At 44.7% G+C, this 25495-nt stretch overlaps 1 protein-coding gene and 1 non-coding gene across 3 annotated transcripts in view; one reads left to right on the top strand and one right to left on the bottom strand.

Annotated features, from left to right (window-relative positions):
* ANO6 (anoctamin 6) overlaps positions 1-4234 on the top strand; it is a 141303-nt gene extending 137069 nt beyond the window's left edge. For both annotated transcript variants that reach the window (XM_062195106.1, XM_062195107.1), the window contains 2 exons: positions 573-678; positions 2018-4234. In XM_062195106.1, the coding sequence (XP_062051090.1) occupies positions 573-678; positions 2018-2224 (313 nt within the window). In that variant the 3' untranslated portion in view covers positions 2225-4234. The remainder of the gene's footprint in view (positions 1-572; positions 679-2017) is intronic.
* Positions 4235-21161: 16927 nt separating this feature from the next.
* LOC133762613 (U5 spliceosomal RNA) lies at positions 21162-21275 on the bottom strand. The gene has a single exon (XR_009866287.1). It is a non-coding gene; the product is annotated as a U5 spliceosomal RNA (small nuclear RNA).
* Between the last annotated feature and the right edge of the window lie 4220 nt (positions 21276-25495).

Here is a 25495-nt window from a genome sequence, read left to right on the forward strand (position 1 = left end):
GTGAACCAGCAGATGGAAGAACTCTCTTTCTGTGTCTCTCTCTCTCTCTCTCCCTCCCTCCCTCCCTCCCTCCCTCTCCTCTCCTCTCTCTGTATAACTCTGGCTTTCAAATAAATAAATAAATATTTAAGAAAAAAAGAACATTGGGTCAAATGTGAATTGTTAAAATTTTTTTAAAGATTTACTTATTTATTTGAAAGGCAGAGTTACCGAGAGGCAGAGGCAGAGAGAGGTCTTCCATCTGCTGGTTTACTCCCCAAATGGCCACAACGGCTGGAGCTGAGCCACTCTGAAGCCAGGAGCCAGGAGCTTCCTCTGGGTTTCCCATGCAGGTGCAAGGGCCCAAGGACTCAGGCCATTTTCCACTGCTTTCCCAGGCCCTAGCAGAGAGCTTGATCAGAATTGGAGCACTTGGACAGGAACTGGTGCTCACGTGGGATGCTGGCCCTGCAGTCACCAGCTTACCCACTGCACCACAGTGCCAGCCCCTGTGAATTCTTTTTAAATGGGGCCTTGTTGACAATATTTGATCAGAAAGCTCTGTCTCCTGATGCGTCCACATTTGGTTACAGGTACCGTGACTTCCGATACCCGCCTGGCCACCCTCAGGAGTACAAACACAACATCTACTACTGGCATGTGATCGCGGCCAAGCTGGCCTTCATCATCGTCATGGAGGTAGGAGGAGAGGGCGGGGGACACGCAGCCTGCACAGCGGGCATTAGGGGAAGACCGCATGGACTGCAGCACTCTTTTTTGCACCAGAACAAGCTTAGCTTTTTGAAGTATCATCATGTGGTACTTTCTTCCTTATCACTAGGAGATAATTATTTTAGGACATATTATTCTTGCTAAAAAAAAAAGCCGTAATGTCTCCTTCATTCCAAGACGTTGATTCACGCAGCCAGGGCTGAGCCAAGTCCGCACCTCTTAGCCCCTGCTGCAGACACCTCCCCTGTAACGAGCGTTCGTGTCCGTGACATGAAGCGGCTCCGACACATGGCTGTGGGCACTGCGTGTCGGCAGTGACGCCGCCAGCTGTCCTGTGAGTCTCCCCTCCTCGGGAGGCCCTTGCTCTCAGCCCTGGGCTGTCCTTTCTCTTCTCCCTCACTGCCCACCCGGGACCCCTGCTGTCTGCCGGCTCCCGTCACGCCCAGGCCTGTGCCACATGGACTCAGAGGGCACCTCCCGGGCACCCTCCCAGGCACCGCTCCCGCCCTCCCCTCCCCTGCGCTCAGCCCCGAGCCCCCAGGGCCCTCCTCATTGCTCTCTCGCCTCCCCCCACCCCCCAAGCCCTTCTTAGCAGCTCTGCTGCCTCCCCCAGCCCCGCCAGCCCCCTCTCTCCCTGGGCTCCTGTCCTCTCCCGCTGTCTCGGAGGAAAAACCACATGATCTCTCAGTGGCCACCAGGCCTGACGCAGCCTCGCCCCGCGCCCCTGCCCCTAGGGAACCTGGATGGGTTTGTGGAGATGGAATTCCAAGTGTGAGGGCGGGCGCCGTGGCACGGAAAGGCCCGTAAGGCCCGTCTCCACCTCGCGCTCTGCGACGTCCGCTGCAGCTCCAGGCTGCTCTGTGCCCTGCTGCAGACCCCGCCGCCCACCTGGGGAAGCCGGCTGCGTCCTGGCCCCTGGCTGCGCCCCAGCCGCTGCAGGTGCTGAGGGGAGGAACCAGTGGATGGAAGACAGCTCGCTCTCATTCTCCCTCTCTGTCGCTCTGCCTTTCAAATAAAAAAAAAAAAATTTAAAAAATGCTTATTTTGGTGCAGAAAGTTGCAATCCATGCATACAGAGGGTCTTCAAAAAGTTGTTGAAAATGTGTCCTGAGAAAACTGTGCACCAAGTTCAGGGCCTCCCTCACCGAAGCAGACCTGCGTCTCCACTTCCGGGCAGCCTTTGAGGCCCCTGGCACTCAGCGTGCGCGCTCTCCACGGGGGCGCGGGTGCACAGCTCGGCCAGGCGCCCGCTGAGGGGCACTGGGGCCCCCCAGCCCCGAGGCTGACGGTTCTGCCCTCCCCACAGCATGTCATCTACTCCGTGAAGTTCTTCATTTCCTACGCGATTCCTGACGTGTCGAAAACCACGAAGAGCAAGATCAAGAGGGAGAAGTACCTGACCCAGAAGCTGCTGCACGAGAGCCACCTGCAGGACATGACGAGGACCATGGGGGCCATCGCCGAGAGGGTGGTGGAGGCCGTGGACCACAACCGACACCCCAAGGTGGAATGAGAGCCGCCCGCTCCGACCCGCGCTCCGAGCAATCAGCCCGCGAGAATAGACTGCAATCACTGGTGACAATGTCAAGTGCGATCGGCCAGCCGTCCGCACGCTGCTGCCTCCGTTCCCCCGCCAAGGCGGCAGCGGGCAGTCCCACAGTGTCCCCCTGGCGGGTGCGTTGGAATTCGCACGACGAGTGTCTCCGACGCTCTTCCTCTGGGTTCTCGGCCACGCATGCCTTCGTCTGTAGCTGGTGGTCAGCTCTGCCCCTGCAGATCTACACTTCCGGAGTTAACTCTTCCGTCCGTGCCCGCGTCACACGACCTGTGAGCAGAGCGCTAGCGCGGACTCGGGCTGGGCGTTGCTGTGTAGCACACAGAGCCCAACTTCACCATGCACGGTGCCATCACAGCTCCAGGAAGGCCCCCCACGCCCCGAGTCTGCGCGTGCTGCCTGACGCCCCTGTGTGCCAGCCCCCAGCGTCCCGGGAGCTCTGTGCCTCACGCACACTCGCGCCAGGTTCAAAGAGGCCGCACCTCCCGCTGCCCAGCTCCTGACCTCTCCCTCCCCAAAGCCCCGTGATAATCAGATGGTTACAATCACGTGTGGCAGCAGAATCCTCCGGAAAAGATAAGCCCCTCTGTTTCCCAGCGCGCGGCCCGGGGAGCCACAGGCCCCGGCAACTCCTCCCTGAGCGAGCTCACTGCCAACACAGCCCAGACACCCAGGCCGCCTGCAGCACCCGTCGGGTGGGCCACCCTCCCGCCGCCTGGGCCTCCTTCCCGTGCCCACTTGGCTCAGCCGAGCAGAGGGCCAGGGCCTGGAGGCTCTGGAGGCCACGGCCCGCTCTCCCCGGGCTGGGGCAGGGTCTGCGCTGTGGCAGACTGGGCGGCTCCGCCCTGAGGTGCTGCTAAGACTCCGTGAGATCCAGGAGCTCACGTCTAAGTTGCAGTTTTCAATTCCGGCCGTGAATGTTTAAATAAGAGCAGTGTTTGTACGGAGTTCACCAAAGTAGTATTTGGGCCTTTGCGTCGTCCCCGTGGGTCTTCTGATCATGACAGTGACGTGGTCAGGGGGTTCCAGGCTGGCTGCGTGCCCTGCACCGCCGCGGGGGCAGGCTGCTTCCCCCGGCCCTGCTCGGGAGCGCAGGGCTCCTCCCCACGCTACCTCTCTCTGCTCTGAAGCCCGGGGCTGTGCCGCAGTGGAGCCACCGACGGCTCCCTGCGTGTGTCAGCCTGGGGAAGCCAAGGCTCTTACCTCACCGTGCCCAGAGCTCCTGCAGCAGCACGCGTTTACCTTCAGATCCCCTGCTCAGAGCGCCCCCTGCCTAGCTTCAGATGCGCTGCTGTGGGTGGGAGGGAAAACCCCTGCGTATGGCAGACGGAAAGTCTGGGGCCACCCGGACCCCTGGGCCCTCCTCCCAACTGGCCAGGAGCACAGGCTGCGGCTGGGAGTGGGAGGGGAGGCAGTGGGGGAAGATCAGCAGGCGTGGCCGTGGGCCTGGGCGACCACTAGTGAGGAAGCACGTTCAGCCCTGGGCAGCCAGCCTGAGTGTCCGCTCCACCTGCCCGCGGGAGCCACTCATGAGGTCTCGCCTGCTGCAGCCGGGGCGGGAGGCTGGGTGACGGCCGCCGCAGCTTAGCCCGGTCCTGGGGGCTTTCACACTCCCTCCGGTATTTCAGATGTTATTTGCAAGGCGAAGCCATCATTTTTGTTTTGAAACTGAGTAAGTACACCAACCCCCTGGCCTCGCATCGCAGGTGCATCTAGAATTTCATAAAACCATCAGGCATGGCCGGGGCCGGAACAGCCTTGTCGCCGAAGCCCAGCTCGCACCGTCATCTTGCGTTCGCGTGCTGAGACGTGTAAGAAGTCAAAACCTATGCAGATCCGAAACATGCGTACGCTTTTCCTACACTGTGGCTAAGGTATAGCGTTTGTAATTAATGTTTGTTAATTTCTGTGCATTTTAATATTCTTTTATAATTATGAGCCTTTTAATAAATTTGTTTTTACAGACAATCCATGGTCTGCTCTCGTGTTTGTCTTTGTGGCTTTGGGCACGAGAGCAAGTGGAGATTACAGTTTAGCAGTGACCACTTATCAGGTGACAAGTCCTGCTCCTGTGTGGATTAGAACATGGTTCTCCTTGAGAACATGGGGGCTGGGCTTTCAGCCAGGTCTGTCGCACATTTACTGGGACCAAGCCCAGCACGGGGCACTGAGCACAGAGACCAGTGGGACGCAGAGGCCAGGCCACCTGTGCTCACCACCCAGGTCAGCAGGAAGTATGTCACCCTCAGAGTTCAAGTCCTTGTAAGTATCTTAAAGTCACTGCTGGCACTGGGGGCTGGCACGGCACTGTAGTGGGCAATGCTGGCATCCCATGTCATAGCGCCAGTTCCAGTCCCGGCTCTTCCACTTCTGATTCAGCTCTCTGGGAAGGCAGCAGAGGAGGGTCCAAGTCTTTGGGCCCCTGCCACCCCCATGGGACACCCAGATGGCGCTCCTGCCTGCTGGCATTGGCCTTCTTGGCCAAGACTTCTTGGACAAGACCCCAAAGCTCAGGCAACAAAAGCAAAACTAAACAAAAGGGATTGTATCGAACTCAAAAGCTTCTGCACAACAAAGGAAATCATCAGTAGAGTGAAGAGACTTCCAACAGAATGGGCAAAACTATTACAAACTTTCTCCATCAACCATGAACAGATTAATATCCAGAATATATAAGCAACTCAAAAAACTCAATAATAGAAAACCATCAATGCAGTTAAGAAATGGACAAAGGACCTCAACAGCAGTTGTCAGAAGAAGAAATATAAACGGCCAATAAGTACATGAAAAGTGCTCACTGTGACTAGCATCAGGGAAACGCAGATCAAAATCACAGGGAGGTATCACTGCAGCCCAATCCAATGGCTAAAACCCAAGACAGAGAGTAACACGTGCTGGCAAGCATGTGGACAAAGGGGAACCCCTATAACCGCCAGTGGGAATGTGAAGTTGTGCAGCCACTGTGGCAAACAGTGTGCAGGTTTCTTTAAAAGCTAGAAACATTTGTCACATGCTCCTGCGATCCCACTACTGAGTGTATATCCAAAAGACAAGAACACATTGTGTCAAAGAGATGCCTGCACCACGGTGTTTGTAGTGCACTGTTCACAACAGCCAAAGTGTACAATCAACCAGTGCCTGTCATCAGATGAACAGATAAGGAAACCGTGATACACATGCATGCGCACACACACACACACACATGCACAACGGAATCCTATAAAAAAGAATGGAATTCTATCATTTGCATCAAAATGATGCAACTCGAGAACATTATGTTGATTAGAATAAGACAGACACACAAAAATACCACATGTTCTCCCTTAGAGGTGGGAACTAAAATATTAAAATTTAGAAAAAAAAAAACAAAAAAGAAATGCTGGTGTCAGTTCTGCTGTAAATATAAAATTTTGTTACACTTTGTTTTAATATTCATCAAACTACATACAAGTATGGTTTAATGATCTGTGACTGTTTTAAAATTTACTTCATATGACTGAAGTTGAACAGCTTTTCACTTGATTATTATTTATTGCCCTTGCCTATATTTCTGCTGAACTGTGGTCTTTTTATTTGTTGAACTCTTTATTTAGTGGATCATTAGGTTTTTGACTATAGTGTAAAGTAAAAAATGATCTCAAAAATGAAAAAGAGGAAAAAATTTGTAATATGTACACAATGAAATACTATTAAGCCTTAAAAAATTGTTCAAATGCTATCATGTGTGATGACATGGATGGGCCTGGGGGATATTATGTTAGGTCAAATAGACCAGGCACATACAAATGCCACGTGATGTCGCTCACATGTAGAACCCTAAAAACTGACCTCAGCCAAGTAGGCAGTGCAATAGGAGTTACGGAGGCTGGGAGGGGAGGGTAGCGAGGGAAATGGGAGAGGTTATGTAATAGGAACAACTTTATAGTCAGGAGGAAAAAGCTCCGGTGTTCTCGTGTGTCTGCAGCTAATGAGAATGTATGATAGATTGCAAAATACATACAGCAGAGGATTTTTAATGCTTTTACCACAAAGAAATGATCCATACGTGGAGAGCTGGCTATGCCAATTACTCTAACCTGATCATTACACAACGTAGACATGCATCAACACATCACATTGTACCTCCATAAATGCATATTTTGTGTCTAAGTCAAATATAACCAAAGCAACATAAACACTGGAACATTTGCATCTAACTCAGTAAAATTCCAAGTGTGAGGGTGGCGTAAAAGAATGACAGACCCTTGCTTCTCTCTGCATAGGAAGGCCATTTTCTTGTCCAGGTTACTGATCTCTAAGGCCGCTTTGTCTCCAACGCAAGACCAGCACCCGTGCTGCTCCTGGACAAGCTGCTCGGCTCTCGGTCACCCTGCTCAGCTCTAGGTCATTCGAAATGCAAATCAAAAGCCCAGTGAGGTTTCACCTGACCCCAGTTAGAATGGCTTTCATACAGAAATCCACAAACAACTGCTGGTGAGGATGTGGGGGAAAAGGTACCCTAATCCACTGTTGGTCAGAATACAAACTGGCAAAGTCACTGTGAAGACAGTGTGGAGATACCTCAGAAATCTGAATATAGTCCTACCATATGACCCAGCCATCCCACTCCTGGGAATTTACCCAAGGGAAATGAAATTAGCAAATAAAAATCTATACCCCCATGTTTATCGCAGCTCAATTCACAATAGCTAATACATGGAATCAGCTCAAATGCATCAACTGAATACTGGCTAAAGAAATTATGGGATATATATACCATGGAAACCACACAGTGGTTAAAAAAAAATGAAATCTGGTCATTTGCAACAAAATGGAGGAATCTGGAAATCATACTTAGTGAAATAAGCCAGTCCCAAAGGGACAAATATGATGTGTTCCCCCGATCTGAGACAATTAAGGGAGCACATGAAGGCAGCCTGCAGAAGTGAAGCTGACACCATGAGAAGCAATGACATTGAACAGCCCACGCCTAGACTGCTAACAAACAGCTTTGTTCTTTGTTTTCCTTTCATTTATTTTCTCTTATTTTACTTCCCCTTTTCTTCTTTCATACTAATTATTGGACCCCATACTTAACATCGAGGTAGCCATATGTGTATAAAGTTGATTGAAAATAGATCTTAGTTAAAAGTAAACTGAGAATAAGGGGGGGAAGAAGAGGGGGCGAGAGTATGAGTGGGGGCAGGCAGGGAGGGAACAATCAACCATGAGCTTAAAGTCGCAACTGTGAAATGTATCAAGTTTGTATCCATAAAGCAGTATAGTTCTCTCTGCTTACATTCCTATGGACTTATTCCTAAGGGTACGGCTTAAAAACTTGCCATGGGACCCCTGAATCCCCTTAAACTGGTGATAATAATAGCACTCTAGGGGCCAGTGCCGTGGCTCACTTGGTTAATCCTCCACCTGCAGCGCCGGCTTCCCACATGGGCACCAGGTTCTAGTCCCGGTTGCTCCTCTCCCAGTCCAGCTCTCTGCTGTGGCCCGGGAAGGCAGTGGAGGATGGCCCAAGTGTTTGGGCTCCTGCACCCACATAGTAGACCAGGAAGAAAAGCACTTGGCTCCTGGCGTCGGATCGGAACAGCGCTGGCCGTGGCAGCCATTTGGGGAGTGAACCAATGGAAGGAAGACTTTTCTGTCTCTCTGTCTATAACTCTACCTGTCAAATAAAAAAATAGCATTCTAAGTGTTATAGAGATCATATGGATCAGATTAAGTGTTAAAGTGATCATCCAGACAGGATCAAGTATTAAAGCAATCATGTAAATAGAATAAGTGTTTGGTAATAATAATAAAATTAAAAAGCAGTGAATGCACCAACACGGGAAGCAGTCCATATAACAGACTCATAGAATAACAATCACCTTAAGTAGCTCTCTGACCTCAGAATCAACCCTTAAGGCATTCTGGTCTGGCTGAAAAGACCAGGCGAGCATTTCAGGCATGGAAACCCAAGACATTGTAGCAAAAAATGTCCTATATGAAGGACCTCTGTGGGTGAGATCCCAGTGGAAAGAAGCAGCCACCAAAGAAACATGTACCTTTCTCTGAAGGGAGGAGAGAACTTCCACTTTGACTATGGCCTTGTCAAATAAGATTGGAGTTGGCAAACTCAAGAGGCTTCCATAGCCTTGGCAGCTCATGACAAGAACCCCTGGTGATTACTGACGCCATAAACAAGACTGTTAATTGTTAAGTCAACAACAGGAGTCACTGTGCACTTATTCCCCATGTAGGATCTCTGTCCTTAATGTGTTGTATAATGTGAATTAATGCTATAACTAGTACTCAAACAGTACTTTACACTTCGTGTTTCTGTGTGGGTGCAAACTGTTGAAATTTTTACTTAATATATGCTAAATTGATCTTCTGTATATAAAGATAATTGAAAATTAATCTTGATGTGAATGGAATGGGAGAGGGAGCTGGAGATGGGAGGGTTGTGGGAGGGAAGTTATGGGGGGGGGGCACTGTAATCCAAAGCTGTACTTTGGAAATTTATATTCTGTGTGGTAACTGGTCTGTGTGGTGACTCGGCGCTCCTCCTCCCAGAAACGAATCCACTGCAACAGCCCTGGATGCTGCAGCTCTCAGTCTCCTTATCAAAATGCTGCACTGGACAAACACAGGAACTCGTGCTGTGACAGCCAGGACTAACTCCCACGTGGTCCCCGCAGTCAGAGACAGATGCAAGCAGGAGGCCATCGTCACATCGGCATGTGGTCATTCATGTCCACTGTCTGGGCAGTGGACATCTGAACATGGGCTACAACAACACTCAGAGGAAATGCTAACCCTCATTACACACAGCTTCCTGAAGACCAGGTACTTAGGATATGATCTGACTGCCACGTTTGACACAGGTCTGTCCATGAAATTAGACCTTTGGTAGAACCAACTTTTGACCTTGTTGACACACTCCACTCTGTCGTTATTTGCCAAGTCAGTAATATCCATTCTTTATTATTCCATTCTTCTGCTTAAATTGTCGATTCCATGTTCTCCATCTAATTTGTTGAGTTTATTTATTAATTTACTCAACAAATATTTGTGTGTCCATTCTGTAGCAGCTTTGTTTTACATGCTGGAGATAGCATTCTTAAACTTATTAGTATCCTGATGTTGTATTTATGACTATAAATTCTCCCACTAAATGCCAATTTATTTGCAATACAGATATTTTTATATGTGGAGTTATTGATGTTGCTGACACTAAACTCCTAACATTTTTAAATGTTTCATTTTTCAATTTTAATTACCTTTAAGTCCCAATTCTAAAAGGTAGTTTGAACTTAAAATTTCTTTTACATTATGTGTTACCTTAAATGCATTATACCAGGACAAGTGTCTATATATGGTAATCATGACTTTTTGATACTTCTTGGAACATGACATTTGAGCTGATATACAAACAATCCTTGTAGATATTCCACAAGTGCTTAAGAGTATATTCTTGAGTAACATCAGCAAGAATACATAATAGAAAACTCCAGACCCTCACTCCCCCAAGGAAATATCAAGTAAATAATGATTACAAGTTCTATGGGACCTCTAGAAATCAAAAATCTATGAAAAACAAGCAAATGCTCAATTGAGAAAAAGTGACACTCAAAATGGCAGAAATCCTGTGGTATTTTTGCTTTAGCCTCCCCTCCCCTCACCCCCCCCCCCGCCACACACACACACACAAACACACACACAGCAAGCATGGTTGGAAGGAAGTGACCCAATTCCCAGTTTCCTCTTTCGGGGTGGAAGGGCAACAGTGGGACTTGCTTGCTACATCCTGGCCCATCTGTGGGCTGCCCAATGGACTGCTCACTGAAGCACCTGACCGGGAGCCCAGGCAGGAATGGCAGGCACAGTAGCCCTGGATGGCAGCTAGGTGCTACACCATGGGAAACCTGCAGGCAACTTCAGCCTCATGGTCATCTGGAGACAAAACATTTCAGGAAGAGTAATACAGTAGAGCTTTAAGTCCCACAAAGAAGCAAGGCTGAGATCCTTAGAGAAACCAAGACATCAAAAAGCGTGTGTGAATATAGGAGATTGTGAGGAAAGCCCACATACAGGCGTAGAGAGTATGCATGCTCCTCAACACCTGAGACTATCCCAGGTCTTCACACTGGCCTTTCTGGAGGGCTATCACCCCCTCGCAGAGACTCTCAGAAAAGACTGAGGGGTGGGCACTAGCACAGTGGTTAAGATGCCATTCAGAATGTCCACATCCCACACCAGAATGGTTGGCTTGGAGCCACAGTTTGGATCCTGATTCCAGCTCCCTGCTAATGCACACCCTAGAAGGCAGCAGTGGTGGCTCAATTAGTTGGGAGACTTAGAGTGAGTTCCTGGCCCCTGGCCCCACCCTGGCCACTACAGGCCTGTGTAGGAGTGAACTAGCAGCTGGGAGGTGTCTTGCTGTCTTTCTCTCTCTTTCAATTAAACAATAATAATAAAATATTGGGAGAGTTAGCTGTTTTATCAAATGCCCAATTTTTAACCATAACAAAAGAAATCATGAAGTATATAAAGAAATGGAAACATGGGGCCAGCGCCCTGGCACAGTAGGTTGATCCTCCACCTGTGGCACCGGCATCCCATATGAGCGCCAGTTCTAGTCCTGGCTGCTCCACTTCCAATCCAGCTCTCTGCTGTGGCCTGGGAAAGCAGTAGAAGATGGCCCAAGTCCTTGGGCCCCTGCACCCACGTGGGAGACCAGGAAGAAGCACCTGGCTCTTGGCTTCTGATTGGCACAGCTCCAGCCGTTGCAGTCATTTAGGGAGTGAACCAACAGAAGGAAGACCTTTCTCTCTGTCTCTCCCTCTCACTGTCTGTAACTCTACCTCTCAAATAAAATAAATAAAATCTTAAAAAAAAAGAAATGGAAACAAGTGCATTCATAGGAAAAAAAAATAGATCTCTGGGGGTCAACCCTAAGGAACCAGAAGCTGGAGCCAGTGTTGTGGTGTAGTGGGTTAACCCACTGCCTGCGATGCTGGCGTCCCAAACAGGCGCTGGTTACTTATACATGCACATATAAAAAGTTGAATATACTCCATACAGGATAAACCCACAAACATCCATGCTGAGCCACACAATATTCAAGTGTACCAGCTACTCTGCTCCTGACCCAGCTCCCTGCTGCTGGCCTGGGGAGAAGCAGCAGGAGATGGCCCAAGCGCTTGGGCCCCTGCCACTCACTTGGAGACCTGGATGGCGCTTCTGGTTCTTGCCTTCAGCCTAGCCCAGTGCTAACCACTGAGGACATCTGGGGAGTAAACCAGTGGATGGAAGACCTCTGTCTCTTCTTATCTTTAACTCTTTCTTTTAAATAAATGAATTTAAAAAAACCACAAGACTTGAGCTTACCACAAAAAAAAACTTTAAAGCAACTACAGTAAATGTGCAGAGAAGCTAAGGGAAATGTGGTGTTGTGGTTCAGTGAGTTAAGCCACCACATGGGATGCCTGCATCCTATACTGCAATGCCAGTTCTAATCCCAGCAGCTCCACTTCTGATCTGGCTTCTTGCTATGCATCCTGGGAGGCGGCACATCGTGGCCCAAGTTTTGGGGACCCTGCCACCCAGTGGGATACCCAGATGGAGTTGCAGACTCATGGCTTTAGCCTGACCCAGTTTTGGCTGTTATAGGCATTTAGGAAGAAAACCAGTGGGTGGAAGATTTCTGTGTCGCTCTGTTTCAAGTAGATAAAAGTAAATATTTTATAGAAAACAAAAGCTAAGGGAAAACATGGACAAAGATAAAAAAATTAAATATGAACAAAATAAGAATATCAACAAGACCCAAACAGAAATTATGGAGCTGGAAAATTAAAAAAAACTGAATAGAAAAATATACTAGAAGTATTCACTGGAAGATAAGAAAAATTGAAGAAAGAATCAGGAAATGTAAAGACAGGTTATGTGAAATGACCAAGTCTGGCGAGCAAAAATGAAAAAAAGAAAAAAATGAACAGAACCTTAAAAACTGTGGGTCACCATCAGAAAGACCAAAAGATACATTAAGAAAATCTCAGGGAAAGACAGAAATAAAGATACAGAAAGATCATTTATTTAAAGAATAGGAGTTTAAAAATTACCAAGTTTGAAGAAACATATACATATAAAAAGTTGAATATACTCCATACAGGCTAAATCCAAAGACATCCATGCTGAGCCACACAATACCCAAGTCTTCAAATAACAAATATAGACAATCTTGAAAGCAGAAACAAAAAAAAAAAACTTGTTACATGTAAGAGATCCTCAATAAGATTATGACCAAATTTATCAGCTGAAATTGTGCAAGCCAAAAGGTCACAGGATGATAGATTTAAAGTGATGAAAGAGAAAAATCTATCAGCCAATAATTCCATATTGGACAAAACTGTGTTTCAAAAATGTAAATTAAAATTAAGGCATCCTTAAACAATAAATTACATTTAAACATAAACAAAAATTGAGGGAGCTCATTTCTGCAAGGTTTGCCTGGTAAGAAATACCAAAAGGAACCCTTCAAGTGGAAATGGAAGGATGCCAGACAGTAACTAAAAGCCGTATGAGAGACTGGATTAAGAGGGCAGAGTAGGGTGGGTGCTTACTGCTCCAGGCTAGAGATAGTTTTTAAAAAGCAGAGAGTACAATCTCAGGGAAGAGTTAGGGAGAAGACTGCAGCGGAAACTCCACGCAGATTAGGACACGGTGGACCTTCGGGGAGGATGTGGATGCACTCAGCTCAGGACCCCAGCATCCAAGAGCCTCTGCAACAGCTTTGGAGACCGAGGTGAGACCACTCTGCAGTAGCCCTAGCCACTGGCAATAAAGCTGCAGTAAGAGCCTGGAGGGAATCCAGCGTGGAGCCCTGTGGGGGATAGTGTACCTGCCAAACTAGAGGAGAAAAAAGGGGGGGGGGGTCTCTATCTCTGATCACCCTACAGTGGTGTCCTGGAGCAAGCCAATAGAGAGCAGGTACATTGTAGTCACACCTAACAGCTGAGCCAGCTCATGTATGTGCCCAGCAATCAGCCACGCGGAGACTCCTGAGTCTGGTGAGGAGAACAGACAGAGGGCTGGGTGCTCGTGACTGTGGGAGGCTTACACGCTGGGACTGTGAAAACACTGAGGCTGCCTGGGAGGACTCAGAGTGTGGCTGGGACACTGAGCAGTCACTGTGGGAGGTTCCACATGATCAGGGCTCCCTGGTTACCTGGCGAGGGACATGGCTGAAGCATCTGAGCTTATACCAAGGACTGCACAGATACTTTGTGTGGTTCTTGTGGCAGTGCAAACAAATATTATACTCACTGGCGCTAGCACCCAGGAACTGGTTTCCTTGGAGGAAAGGAGGTGAGCTGTCTATGGCAACTGAGCAGAACAAACCTCTCCACTGATTTAAAAAAAAAAAAAAAAGATTTACCTAGCTCAACCTGGGCATCACCTTGGACACTCCCTTCACCCTGGAGCACTGAACAGAGTTCCCTGGCCACACCCACCACTAGCCTCTAGTTATTCACTGAAAAAGTAGAAACGCCCCTAATCCACTGAGGCATAGTCCAAAGATGATAAAAGCTGCCACAGCAAAAAACAAAACAAAACAAAACAAAGAAACCAGTGAGTATCACCACAAATGCTGAATAATAAATGCACCAATTCAAGAGACAAGAAAAGGAAGACAACATGACACCCCCAAAAGAACACAATACTTTACTACTAGATGGTGAAAAAAAAGAAATTGAAGAAATTCCAGAAATGGAATTCAAAAAATTAATCATAGAATTACTAAGAAGTAATCAGAAGCAAATGGACAAACTAATGAAATAGTATATGACATGAAAGAAAATTTTTCCCACAAAACTGAGATCTTAAAGAGAAAGCAAAATGAAATCTTAGAAATGAAGAATTCTATAGAACAAATAAAAAAATACAGTGGAGATCCTTAACAACAGAATTGGTGAAGCAGAAGAAAGAACATCAAATTTAGGAGACAAATTGCAGGAAATTATACAATCAGACCAAAAGCAAGAAGAACTTAGAAAATTAAAAAACACTGTTGGGAATCTACAGGATACTATCAAATGACCCAACATACAGGTTCTAGGAGTCCCTGAAGGCATGGAAAGAGAGAAAGGATTAGAAGGCCTTTTTAGTGAAATAATTACAGAAAACTTCCCTAATTTGGAGAAAGAAAGGAACATCCAAGTACAGGAAGCACATAGAACTCCTAATATACATGACCAGAAAAGATCTTCACCACGACACACTATATTCAAACTCTCCACAGAAAAACATAAAGATTCTAAAATGTACATGAGAAACACCAGATTATATTCAGAGGATCTCCAATTAGACTCGCATCAGACTTCTCATTAAATACTCCACAGGCTAAGAGAGAATGGCAAGATATATTCCAAGTCTTCAGAGAAAAAAACTGTCAACCCAGAATACTATACCCTGCAAATCTCTCATTCATGAATGAAGGGAAATAAAGACTTGCCATAACAACTAGAAATTCAAAGAATTTTTACCACCTGTTCAGCCCTACAGGAGATGATTAAGGATGTGCTACGCACAGAAACATGGTCATCACTATGAAAGAAGGTGAAGGCAGAAGATCTCCCAGAAAAAGTACAAAGGAAATCCAAAGCAAAAAAAAACCCAGGAATATTTATGGAAAAATGTCAGGGCAGAGTCATTACTTAACAATAGTCACCTCGAATCTAAATGGCCTCAGTTCTCCAGTTAAAAGACACAGTCAGGCTGAAGATGTTAAAAAACAAAACCCATCTATTTGCTGCCTACAAGAAACACATCTCACCAACAAAGATGCATGCAAACTGAAAGTGAATGGATGGAAAAAGATATTCCATGCCAACAGAAACCAAAAGAGATCTGGTATAGCCATCCTAATATCAGACAAAATAGACTTTAAGCAAAAAATTGTTAAAAGAGACAAAGAAGGGCACTATGTAATGATTAAGGGATCAATTCAACAGGAAGATGTAACTATTTTAAATGTATATGCACCTAATGACAGGACATTGGCTATTTCAAAGAAATATTAAGGGATTTAAAGGGAACACTGACTGCAATACAATAGTATTGGGGGACTTCAATACTCCACTTTCAGCAATGGACAGATCAACTAGACAAAGTCAGCAAGCAAACAGCAGAGTTAATCAGCACTATAGACCAAATTGACCTAACAGATATCTACAGAACTTTCCATCCTACAGCTGCAAAATACACAATCTTCTCACCAGTGCATGAGGCTTACTCTAGGATTGACCATATGCTTGGCCATAAAGCAAGTCTCAGCAAATTCAAAAAATACATCTTCTCTGACCACAATGGAATGAAGCTGGAAATCAGCAACTCAGGAATCTCTAGAGCATATGCAAACACAAGATTGAACAACATGCTCCTGAATGAACAGTTGGTCACTGAGGAAATCAAAAGCAAAATCAAAAAATATCTGGAAACAAATGAAGATGACAAATACAACATAAATGTATGGGAGGGGTTGGCCCTGTGGTGCAGTAGGTTAATCCCCCTCCTATGGTACCAGCATCCTATATGGGCACAGGTTCTAATACAGTTGCTCCTCTTCTGATCCAGCTCTCTGCTGCGGCCTTGGAAAGCAGAAGATGGCCCAAGTCCTTGAACCCCAGCACCTGCACTGGAGACCCAGAAGAAGTTTCTGGCTCCTGGCTTCGTATCAGCTCAGCTCTGGCAGTTGCACCCATTTGGGGAATGAACCAGTGGATGGAAGACATTTCTCTCTGCCTCTCCCTCTCACTGTCTGTAACTCTACCTCTCAAATAAATATTTTAATAAAGACAAAACAAAACAGTTTTTGCAAAAGCAGCATTAAGAGGAAAGTTTATAGCAATAAGTGCCTATATCAAGATACTAGAAAGGCGAGCCGGCGCCGCGGCTCAATAGGCTAATCCTCCGCCTAGAGACGCCAGCACACCGGGTTCTAGTCCCGGTCAGGGCACCGGATTCTGTCCCGGTTGCCCCTCTTCCAGGCCAGCTCTCTGCTGTGGCCAGGGAGTGCAGTGGAGGATGGCCCAAGTACTTGGGCCCTGCACCCCATGGGAGACCAGGGGAAGCACCTGGCTCCTGCCTTCGGATCAGCGCGGTACGCCGGCCACACCGCGCCGGCCGCGGCAGCCATTGGAGAGTGAACCAACGGCAAAGGAAGACCTTTCTCTCTGTCTCTCTCTCTCTCACTGTCCACTCTGCCTGTCAAAAAAAAAAAGAAAGAAAGAAAGAAAGAAAGAAAGAAAGAAAGAAAGAAAGAAAGAAACTAGAAAAGCGCCAAACAAATGAGTTATCAGTGCATCTCAAGGATCTAGAAAAACAGCAACAAACCAAACCCAGAACTCGTAGGAAAAAGAAACAACTAAAATTAGAGAAGTCAACAAAATTGAACAAAAAAAGAACAATACAAAAGATCAACAAAACCAAGAGCTGGGGATGTTAAAAAATTGGCAAGATTGACACACCATTGGCCCAACTAACCAAAAAAGGAGAGAAGATGTAAATAAATAAAAAGAGAAAGAAAAAGTAAATATAAACAGAGACCACAGGACTAAAAAGAATCATCAAAAATTACTACAAAGATCTGTATGCCAGCAAACAGGGAAACCTAGAAGAAAAGGATGGATTCCTGGACACATACAACCTACCTAAATTGAGCTATGAAGACATAGAAAACCTAAACATACTCATAACCAAGACAGAAATTGAATCAGTAATAAAGACCCTCCCAAAAAAGAAAAGCCCAGGACCAGATGACTTCACTGCTGAATTCTACCAGATATTTAAAGAACTAATTCCAATTCTTCTCAAGCTATTCAAAATGATTGAAATGGAGGGAATCCTCCCAAATTCTTTCTATGAAGCCAGCATCACCTTAATTCCTAAATCTGAAAAAGATGCAACAGAGAAAGAAAACTACAGACCAGTTTCCCCAATGAACATAGATGCAAAAATCCTAAACCAAATACTAGTCAATTGAATCCAACAACACATCAGAAAGATCATTCACCCAAACCAAGAGGGATTTAGCCCTGGTATGCAAGGATATTTCAACATTTGCAAATCAATCAGTGTGATACATCACATTATCAAATTGAAGAACAAACACCATACGATTATCTCAATAGATGTAGAGAAAGCATTTGATAAAACACAACACCCTTCCATGATGAAAACTCTAAGCAAATTGGTATAGAAGGAACATTCCTCAACATAATCAAGTCAATTTATGACAAACCCATGGCCAGCATCAAATTGAATGGGGAAAACTTGGAAGCATTCCCAGTGAGATCCAGTACCAGACAGGGATGCGCACTCTCATCATTGCTATTCAATACAGTACTGTAAGTTTTAGCCAGAGCCATTAGGCAAGAAAAGGAAATCAGAGGGATACAAATTGGGAAGGAAGAAGTCAAACTATCCTATTTGCAGATGACATGATTCTATATATAGGGGATCCAAAAAAGTCCACTAAGAGGCTATTGGAACTCATAGAAGAGTTTGATAAAGTAGCAGGGTATAAAGTCAGTACAGAAAAATTAATAGCCTTTGTATACACAGACAGTGCCACAGCTGAGAAAGAACTTCTAAGATCATTCCCATTCACAATAGCTACCAAAAAAATACCTTGGGTTAAATTTAATCAAGGATATCAAAGATCTCTATGGTGGAAATTATAAAACATCAAAGTAACAAATAGAAAATACAAAAAATGGAAAAATCTTCCATTTTCATGGATTGGAAGAATCAATATCATGAAAGTGTCCATTCTTTCAAAAGTAATCTACAGATTCAATGAGATAACAATCAAAATACCAAGGATATTCTTCTCAGATGTATAAAAAAAGATGCTGAAATTCATATGGAAACACAGGAGACCCTAAATAACTAAAGCAATCTTATACAACAAAAACAAAACTGGCAGCACCACAATACCAGATTTCAAGACATACTACAGGAGAGTTAGAATCAAAACAACCTGGTACTGGTACAAAAACAGGTGGATAGACCAATGGAACAGAAGAGAAACACCACAAATCAATCCAAGCATCTATAATCAACTTATATTTGACCAAGGAGCTAAAACCAATCCCTGGAGTGAGGACAGTCTCTTCAGCAAATGGTGGGAGTAAGTGTTAAAGTGATCATATGGATAAGATTAAGTATTAAAGTGATCATATAGATAAGACTAAGTGTTAAAGTGATCATATAAATAGGATTAAGTGTCTGCTAATAACAACAGATAAAATTAAAAAGGAGTGAATGCTCAAACATGGGAACCAGTCCATACAGGAGACTCACAGAATGACAATTGCTTTAAGCTGTACTCTGACCTCATTACCAGCCCTTAGGACATTCTGGTCTGGTTGAAAAACCCATGAGAGCATTTCAGGCATGGAAAGCCAAGACACTGTGGCAAAAAATGTCCTACATGAAGAATGAGTGGGACCCCAGGGGAAAGAAGGGGCCATCAAAGAAGGAGGTACCTTTCTCTGAAGGGAGGAGAGAACTTCCACTTTGCCTATGGCCTTGTCTAAATACTGATAGGGTTTGTGTATTCCAAATGCTTCCATTGCCTAGGCAGCTCATGTTTAGAGACTCAGGTGATCACTGATGTCATATATAAGAGTGTTAATTGTTAAATTAACAACAGGAGTCACTGTGCACTAACTTTCCATGCAGGATCTCTGTCCTCAAAGAGTTGTATTATGAGAGTTAACAGTAAAACTTGTTCTCAAATAAAAATAAATAAATAAATAAATAAATATCATATGAAACTAGAAAGTGAGGTAAAGACATGGACAAATAAGAAAACCTGCATTGTTATTTTGATTCATAACTCCAGAAAAATTATAAAGCAATTATAAATCCACATTAATGGTTAACTATATGCAAAGATGGTATTGTTTACACCCATTAAAGGAGACATTACTCTAAAAGGGTTTTCTGTGTGCAGTTGAATTTAATTTGTTATCAGTTTAAAGCAGATTGTTATTACTTTAGGATATTTTATGTTACGCCCATGATAACCAGAAAGAACATATACATAGAATATACAAAAGAAACAAGGTGGGAATCAAAATACGTCACCAATAAAAATTGACTAGACACAAAAGAAGGTAGTGAGGGAGGAAATGAGAGACAAACAAGCTATAATATGCAGAAAACCAATAGTAGGTTCTTTGAAAAGATCAACAAAATTGTAAAACACCCTCTATATTGACTAAGAAGAAAACAGAGAATGGTCAAATAAAATCAGAAGGGGATAATACTCCCAAAATTTATGAATAACATAAGATTATAATGGACTACCATAAGCAACTATATGCCAACAAATGGAAAATTCTGGAAACATACAACCTACCAAAATGAACTGTGAAGGTACAGAAAATCTTAATATATCTATAAGTAATAAGGAGATTGATTTAGTAACCAAAAATTCCCAGACCAGAAAGTTTTAATGGTGAGTTCTACTAGACATGTAAATAAAGAATAATCTCAACCCAACGTACAGGAAAACTGGAGACCAGAATCCTTACTGATACTGAAATAATAATCCTCAAGAAAACACTAGTGAACAGAATCCAATCAGGATATGAAAAGGATTCTACAACGTGATCATATGGCATTTATTTTTGGAATGCCAAGAACGTTTCAACATATCCAAATCAATCACTATAATATACCACACATTAACAAAAAAGGCAAAAAACCACATGATTATTTCAACAGGTATAGAAAAAGCATTTGACAAAATTCAATACCCTTTCATGCTTTAAAAAATATTCCACAAACTACCACTAGAAGGAAACTATCTCAGCATGATAAATGCAATAAATGCGTTAAATGCTACATTTTAAAAGCCCACAGCTGTATCACAGTCTACGGTTAAAAAAAAAAAAAATCAAGTTTCACTGTAACTTCAGTAATAAGACAAAGATGCCATTTTTGCCACTTCCATTCAATATGTCATTAGAAATCCTAGCGAAAGCAATTAGGCAAGAAATAACAGGGATCCAAGAAGGAAAGGAGGAAGTCAAATTATCTTTATTCATAGACAGTATGATCTTGTATGTACAAACCCTAAGGACTTCTCTCCTCTCTCTCTGCCCACCCCCACACAATTAGAATTAACTCAGCAAAGCTGCAGTGTACAAAATCAAAACATAAAAATCATTTTTAAAAGATGTTTTTTTTTAAAATTTATTTGAAAGAGTTACAGAGCCACAGAGAGAGTTTTTCCATTGCTGGTTCACTCCCCAAGTGGCCACAGCCGGGGCAGGGTGGGCGGGGTAGGGCGAGGCAGGCCAAGCTAGAAGCCGGAGCTTCATCCCAGTCTCTCGTGTGGGTGCAGGGGCCCAAGCACACAGGTCATCATTGCTGCTTCCCGAGGTGGAACGACGTGGAGCTGAACCGGAAGAGGAGCAGCCTGGAGCTCTGAGTCAGGGAAGCCTTGAAAGCTAAGCAAGCCTAAATTACTTTCCAACAGAAGAGAAAACAGCCCCACAGAATGCAAAGCCTCAAAAACTGGTTAAAGGCCGGCGCCGTGGCTCAACAGGCTAATCCTCCGCCTTGCGGCGCCGGCACACCGGGTTCTAGTCCCGGTCAGGGCACCGGATTCTGTCCCGGTTGCCCCGCTTCCAGGCCAGCTCTCTGCTGTGGTCCCGGAGGGCAGTGGAGGATGGCCCAAGTGCTTGGGCCCTGCACCCCATGGGAGACCAGGAGAAGCACCTGGCTCCTGTCATCGGAACAGCGTGGTGCGCCGGCCGCAGCGCGCTACCGCAGTGGCCATTGGAGGGTGAACCAACGGCAAAAGGAAGACCTTTCTCTCTGTCTCTCTCTCACTGTCCACTCTGCCTGTCAAAAAAAAAAAAAAAAACTGGTTAAAGACTCAAGTTATTCCTCTCCACAGAAATCTTCAGTAAAAGGCAAAAGATTTATACGATCTGAAGAGAAACCAGAGTCTCCATAACAATCATTGGTACTTCTATACTAACAATGAAAAGCTGAAAACAGAATCAAGAAAATCCCGCTTACAACAGCTTCAAAATTAACAAGGTACTTTGGAACAAAACAGCCAAGCAGCCAAGATAATTGCACTCTGAAAAGCTACAAAATGCTGCCGAACTAAATACACCAATAAATGGAAAGGCATCCAGGCTTATGGTTAGGAAGGGTTAATACTGTACATTTGTCCTAATATGAGTGATTGACAGACTCAATGTGATTGCTTTCAAAATTCCAGCAATTCTGGCAGAAATACAAAAACATATGTTTAAACTCATGGAATTTTCAGTGAACTCAGAGTAGCCAAAACAGGTTTAAAATACTCACATACATTACCCTCGCATATATGAAATCCTCACCTACATGATTAAGTGATTTTCAAAGACTGCCAATTCCCCACTGGATTGGGAAGAGATAAACCTTTTCAACAAATGGGATTGTGAGAAATGGACAGCCAAAAAGTGAAGTTGGACTGTCACTTTGTAACATTAAAAAAAATCAACTTAAAAAACACCAAAGACTTAAGCATAAAGGCAAAAACTAGAAATGTCTAGGAAAAAAATAGGAGAAAAGCCTCATGAGATTGGATTTGAGGATTTCTTGAATGACACAAAAAGCACAGAAACAAAAGGAAAACAGACCCAATGGGTCACATGAAACTGCTAAGCTGCTGCCCACTGCCAGACATTATCCAAAGTGTGGAAAGGCAGCCCATGGAATGGGAGAAAATATTTACCAATCATATACCTGATAAGGGATTAATATCAAGAATATACAGGGTTGGTGCTGTGGCATAGCAGATAAAGCTGCTGCCTGCAGTGCCAGCATCCCATGTGGGCACCAGTTCAAGTCCCGGCTGCTCCACTTGCAATCCAGCTCTCTGCTATGGTTGGGAAAGCAATAGAAGATGGCCCAAGTCCTTGGGCCCCTGCACCCATGTTGCAGACCTGGAGGAATCTCCTGGCTCCTGCCTTCGGATCAGCCCAGCTCTGGCTGTTGTGCCCATTTGGGGAATGAACCAGCAGATGGAAGACCTCTCTCTCTCTCTCTTTTTTTTTTTCCTCTCTCTCTTTCTGCCTCTGCCTCTCTGTAATTCTGTCTTTCAAATAAATAAATAAATAAATAATATATAGAGAACTCCTATAATTTCACAGCAAAACAATCATTTAATCACAAGATAAGCAGGGTGGGCTTTGGTCCAGTGGCTGAGAAGCCACTTGGGATGCCTGCCTCCCATACTGCAGTGTCTGGTTTGAGTTCCAGCTACTCTGCTTCTGATCCAGCTTCCTACTAATATGCACCCTTGGAGGCAGCATGTGGTTGGGTCCTCACCATCCCCATGGGAGACCAATACTGAATTCCCAGCTCTTGGCTTTGGTCTGGCCAAGATCCAGCTCTTAGACCATGTGGGGAATTAAACAGATAGAAGATATCTCTCTCTCTCCACACCCCCATTTCAAATTAAAACACACATACACAATGAAATACTGCCCAACTCCAATTTACATTTTTAAATATCAAAAATAACAAATGCTGGTAAGGTTGTGAAGATATTGGGACCCTTGTGCAGTGCTGATGGAAATGTAAAATGGGGAAGCCACTGTGCAAAACAGTATGACCATTCCTCAAAATATTAGAACTAACAATATGATCCACAAATTCCACTTACAGGTACACACCCCAAACTTGAAAGCTGGGATTGGAACAAATATTCAAAGGTCCACGCTCATACAATATTCATGACTGCCAAAAGAGGAAGCAAACCTAGTGTCCGTCAATGGTGGGCAGATAAACAAAATGTGCATATATGATACAAACCTAACTCGCTCTAAAGAGGTACCAAATGGACACGTGCTACAATATGGACGAATCTTGAGGACATTATACTGAATGAAGTAAGCCAGTCACCAAAGTACAAACAATACAAGAATGGTGAAATAGACTAGTCACATAAAGTGCCAATCACATAGTGGTACGATTCTACTTACTCAAGGTGCCTTTAACTGTCAGATCACATAGTGGCGTAATTGTACTTGCTCAAGGTGCCTTTATCTGTCAAAGTCACAGAGACAGAGTGTGGGATGGTAGCTTTCAGGGCTGGGAGAAGTGTGTAATTTGGTTTGTTTTTAATGGATTTCAGTTTTTCAAGATGGAGGAGTTCTGGAGATTGGCTATACGACAATGTGGACAGGGGAGTTCCAAGATGGTGGAGTAGGAAGGGCACTGACTGCTCTAGTCCAGGAGAAGATAGCATTAAAAAAGTGGAGACAGTGTAGTCTCAGGGAAGACTGAGGGATAAAACAACAAAGGAAACTACTGAAATTAGTGGGACTCGGTGGACCTACGTGGAGGCGGTGGGTGCCCACTCCCTCTAAGTGAAGTCCACAGCTCAGGACTCCAACAGCTGAGGGCCTGCGCACCAGCACTGGAAAGTGAGGTGAGACCAGGTCGCAGCAGCCCAAGCCACTAACAAAAAAGTGACAGGAAGAGCCTACAGCAAAACAGGCTCAGAGCCCCATGGGGGAAAGTGTACTAGCCAGACCAGTGAAGAGAAAAAAAAAAAAAAAAAGGATGGGACAGACACGTTTCTCTCCTCCAGTCACCTCACAGAGGTGCACAAGCCGATAGAGCAGATGCCATTCTGGACATAAGTAACAGCTGCGCCAGCTTGTGTCTGTGCCCAGCAACCAGCCAAGTGGAGACTCCTGACTCTAGTGGGAGAACTAACAGGGGGCTAGGAGCTTGTGACTGTGTGAAGCTTCTGAACCCGGACTGTGAAAAAAAAAACGGAGGGTGTGTGGGAGAACTCATGGTGTGGCTGGGACTTTGAGCAACAGCGGGAGATGCCACAAGCTGGGGTTACTGGGTACCTGGTGAGGGACAGTGCTGGGGAATCTGAACTTACACTGAGGACTGCACAGATATTTCCTGTGGTCCTTGGGACAGAGGAGACTGGGGCTAGCATTCAGGCTCTGGTCTCCAGTGAGGAGAACCCAGCTGAGCAGAATAAGCCTCCCTTCTGATGAAGAGAGAGAGAGAGAGAGAGAGAGAGAGAGAGAGAGGATTTACCATGCCAAACCTGGGTGTGACACCTTAGGCACACCCTTAACCCTAAAGAACTGAACAGAGCTTCTGGCTACACCCACTACAAGCCTCTAGAGATTCACTGAAAGCAGACATTCCACTTATCTACAGAGTCGTAGTACAATGACAAAAGCCGCCACAGCAAAAATAAATAAATAAATAAATAAATACATAAAAATTGAAAAATTTAAAAAAAAAGAAGAAACCAACGGTTATCTCCACAAATACTGAACAACAAACACACCAATCTAAGAAACAAGAAAAAGGAACACAAAATGACATCCCCAACAGAACACGGCACTTTAATACTAGATTGTGAAGACAAAGAGAAGAAATGCAAGAAATGGGACTCAAAAAATTGATCATAAGCTTACATAGAAGTAATCAAAAGCAAATGCACAAACTACTGAAATTCATGCAGGATATGAAAGAAAATTTCTCCCATGAAATTGAGATCTTAAAGAGGACTCAAAATGAAGAATTCAAAAGAAAATAAAAGTGAGATCTTAAAGAGAAATCAAAATGAGATGAAGAATTCAATAGAACAAATGAAAAATGTATGGAGAGCCTTAAAAAACAGAACTGGTGAAGTAGAAGAGAGAATATCAGACTTAGAAGACAAAGCATAGGAAACTACACAGTCAAACCAAAGACAAAAAGAGGAAATTAGGAAACTAAAAAATTTAAAAAGAATGCTTTGGTGTGGCAAAAATGACCTACATGAAAGATCTCTGTGAGTGAGATCCCAGTGGAAAGAAGGGACCATCAAAGGAGGTACACTTCTCTGAAGGGAGGAGAGAACTTCCACTTTGACTATGGCCCTGTCTAAATACTGACGGAGTCTGTGGACTCAAGAGGCTTCCATAGCCTTGGCAGCTCACGACAAGAGCTTTGGGTGATTACTGACGCCATAAAGAAGAGTGTCAATTGTTAAATCAACAACAGGAGTCACTGAGCACTTGCTCCCCACGTAGGACCTCTGTCTTTAATGAGCTGTACTGTGAGAATTAATGGCAAAATTATCTTCAAACAGTACTTTATACTTTGTGTGTCTGTGTGGGTGCAGGCTGTTGAAATCTTTACTTAGTATAGAGT

This window comes from Lepus europaeus, chromosome 6, assembly GCF_033115175.1.
Source record: "Lepus europaeus isolate LE1 chromosome 6, mLepTim1.pri, whole genome shotgun sequence".
NCBI lineage: Eukaryota > Metazoa > Chordata > Mammalia > Lagomorpha > Leporidae > Lepus > Lepus europaeus.